The 2,231-nt window shown below is 37.8% G+C and overlaps 2 protein-coding genes across 2 annotated transcripts; one reads left to right on the top strand and one right to left on the bottom strand.

Moving 5' to 3' along the window:
* Positions 1–218: 218 nt before the first annotated feature.
* LOC100634109 (ATP-dependent DNA helicase Q-like SIM) lies at positions 219–1,627 on the bottom strand. The gene is made up of 3 exons (XM_019999396.1): positions 1,406–1,627; positions 1,074–1,356; positions 219–1,017 (listed from the first exon to the last, which is right to left on the bottom strand). The coding sequence occupies exons 1-3, from the start codon at positions 1,590–1,592 to the stop codon at positions 225–227; spliced, it is 1,263 nt and encodes a 420-aa protein (XP_019854955.1). The 5' UTR covers positions 1,593–1,627; the 3' UTR covers positions 219–224.
* Positions 1,628–1,830: 203 nt separating this feature from the next.
* On the top strand, positions 1,831–2,224 carry LOC109583890 (rab3 GTPase-activating protein catalytic subunit-like). Its single transcript, XM_019999397.1, has 3 exons — positions 1,831–1,936; positions 1,980–2,040; positions 2,090–2,224. The coding sequence occupies exons 1-3, from the start codon at positions 1,869–1,871 to the stop codon at positions 2,222–2,224; spliced, it is 264 nt and encodes an 87-aa protein (XP_019854956.1). The 5' UTR covers positions 1,831–1,868.
* Positions 2,225–2,231: the final 7 nt, after the last annotated feature.

Below are 2,231 nucleotides of genomic sequence, written 5' to 3'. Positions count from 1 at the left end.
AGGCATGCTTTCATATCTAGAACCAATTCAGAGTCTGTACTTGGCTCAGTTGACAGGGAATCAATTCAAGATTGGATCATAGAAAGAATTGTTCCTAGTTTTATTTAAGTTCTTCCCCTTCGTGTATAGATACACTCATTTATTTTGTTTGTTGTACTTTTTGCTATTTGTGTTTCAATAATAATTCTTAAAATTCACTTGTTATGTAGATCTATACAATATTATTACAAATTCAAACTACAAATATCACAACAATGATCTTTGTCCTCAACAAACATACTTGAATCACAAAACATAAAGTTCTGAATTAACATTCTTCTGCGACATTCTTTGTGATTGTTACCATAATCCTTCATTTCTTGATGCACAAATCTCCCAGGCTTTCCATAATACAAAATGGCCCTTGACAGGTGACCATCACGTCCAGCTCTCCCCGTTTCTTGAACGTATTGTTCTATAGTAGATGTTGAACCCCAGTGAATAATGTGATGTATGTCGGAACAATCTACCCCCATTCCAAACGCTGTTGTGGCAATAACGACACGAAGAACGCCATTAGGAGTACAAAATGCTGATAACACCTGTTCTTTCTTGCTTATCGTTGATGCCCGTGTATACATGTCAATAACTGTGAATTGTGGAAGCATAGGGTAGTCTGGTGGAAAAGTGAGATTAGATCCTAACTTCCTTCTAAGTGTATGAAATAATAAGGAGCAGTCGGAGTAGCGTTGAACAAAAATCACTGTCCGAGGATATTCCAAACCCTGAATCTTAAGCTCACCAGCAATGTTACCACAAAAAGTCTCAACATCCTCCAAAGGTCTAACTTCGTATTTAATGTTGGAACGGTTTGGTTGACATCCTATTAATTTCTGGTTCAACAATGATAGTCTTTGGCATACAACCTTATAAGTTTCGTGTGTAGCAGTGGCAGTTAGAGCCATCACATTTGTATTTGTAGGTAGCAAACTTCGAATGTCTCCCAGCTGTGAGTATGCCAAACGAAATTTATCTCCCCTATAAATGAAAGTAAAATGAAAGTGCACACATAAATTATTAAATAATAAATTTACCATGACTTCACACAATGTGCTTCGTCAATAACAAATGCCACTAGTTTTTCCTTATAAATGGGTGACAATATCATGTTTCGATAAATCTGATTGCAAATGAGACTCTCCGGACTTATATACACTAACTGAGCAGAACCAGAGATGACAGATCTTATACAGTTCTGATCAGTCTGCTCTTCTCCCACAAACTCTGCAACAACACCCTTTGGAGTAAATCTAGCCTTCTGGTCCATCATTAATGAAACAAGAGGACTAACACATATCACTATGCTACCTTCTTGTCCTAAAACAGTAAAGTAATATAGATCTATATCAATGGTAGACAGCTTTACCTTTATAAAGATCAAAAGCATAAGGTAAAAACCCATATATTATAGACTTCCCGTATCCAGTCGGCAGAACAACAAACACATCATAACCACTCATAAAAGTAACCATAGCTTCACGCTGCTTATCTTTTAGAATCACTCCAAAATGTTCTTGAACATTGTCCATAAGCTGTTGCAGATTATCGGCCATCTTATTGCCACGCCTTATACCACGCCTATAAATTTTAATTAAGGTAATAATAAATTTAAATTCATAGCATTAATGAGATGACGTAGTCTTCACCCACCAAGCCGACGGTGGGGCTTTGAACAACTTGGTGAAGGTCAGTCTACCAGACCCATCCCGGAGGCAAGGAGGGCGGGTCTGGCCACGCGAGACTACCTCGGATCTAGCAGCCATAGTCCCCAGAACACACCTAAAAATTTCATTTTAATAATTTTGTAATTCGTATTATTAGAATACAAAATGTCTGATGAAACTGATGATGAACTCTTTGAGATAACAGATTTTACTAATGCCTCCCCGTGGGAAAGGTAAATATCAGCTCCTTTATATAATTTATCAAACATTCTTTAGTTTTGTCTCCACCATTGAAGACATATTGCAACAGTGGGGCCTCACTGCATCCACTTATTCAGTAAGACATTACTTGAATAGTCTCTCAGTCACTGTATCTCTTCTTAAAGGCAGATTCTGGTTATTGGCCACAGCATAGGAAGTCAGAGAAGCTCTCTTATGTTGGACATAATTTCATTGTTAGCCTCCACGTGTCTGGTGAGAAGAAACGACCGATACCAAAACAATCAGGTGATTGGTGGTAGTGGGTGT

Source organism: Amphimedon queenslandica, unplaced genomic scaffold (assembly GCF_000090795.2).
Source record: "Amphimedon queenslandica unplaced genomic scaffold, v1.1 AMPQUscaffold_13271, whole genome shotgun sequence".
Classification (NCBI taxonomy): Eukaryota; Metazoa; Porifera; class Demospongiae; order Haplosclerida; family Niphatidae; genus Amphimedon; species Amphimedon queenslandica.
Note: the sequence above shows the minus strand (reverse complement) of the source record. Positions and strands in the feature narration are given on the sequence as shown.

Coding starts and splice junctions, on each gene's coding strand:
- LOC100634109 (XM_019999396.1), bottom strand. CDS start 1,592: ATGGCCGATAATCTGCAACAGCTTATGGACAATGTTCAAGAACATTTT. Junction 1,357..1,405: donor TGCTTTTGATCTTTATAAAG/GTAAAGCTGTCT, acceptor TTACTGTTTTAG/GACAAGAAGGTAGCATAGTG. Junction 1,018..1,073: donor GCACATTGTGTGAAGTCATG/GTAAATTTATTA, acceptor TTTCATTTATAG/GGGAGATAAATTTCGTTTGG.
- LOC109583890 (XM_019999397.1), top strand. CDS start 1,869: ATGTCTGATGAAACTGATGATGAACTCTTTGAGATAACAGATTTTACT. Junction 1,937..1,979: donor AATGCCTCCCCGTGGGAAAG/GTAAATATCAGC, acceptor AACATTCTTTAG/TTTTGTCTCCACCATTGAAG. Junction 2,041..2,089: donor TCACTGCATCCACTTATTCA/GTAAGACATTAC, acceptor CTCTTCTTAAAG/GCAGATTCTGGTTATTGGCC.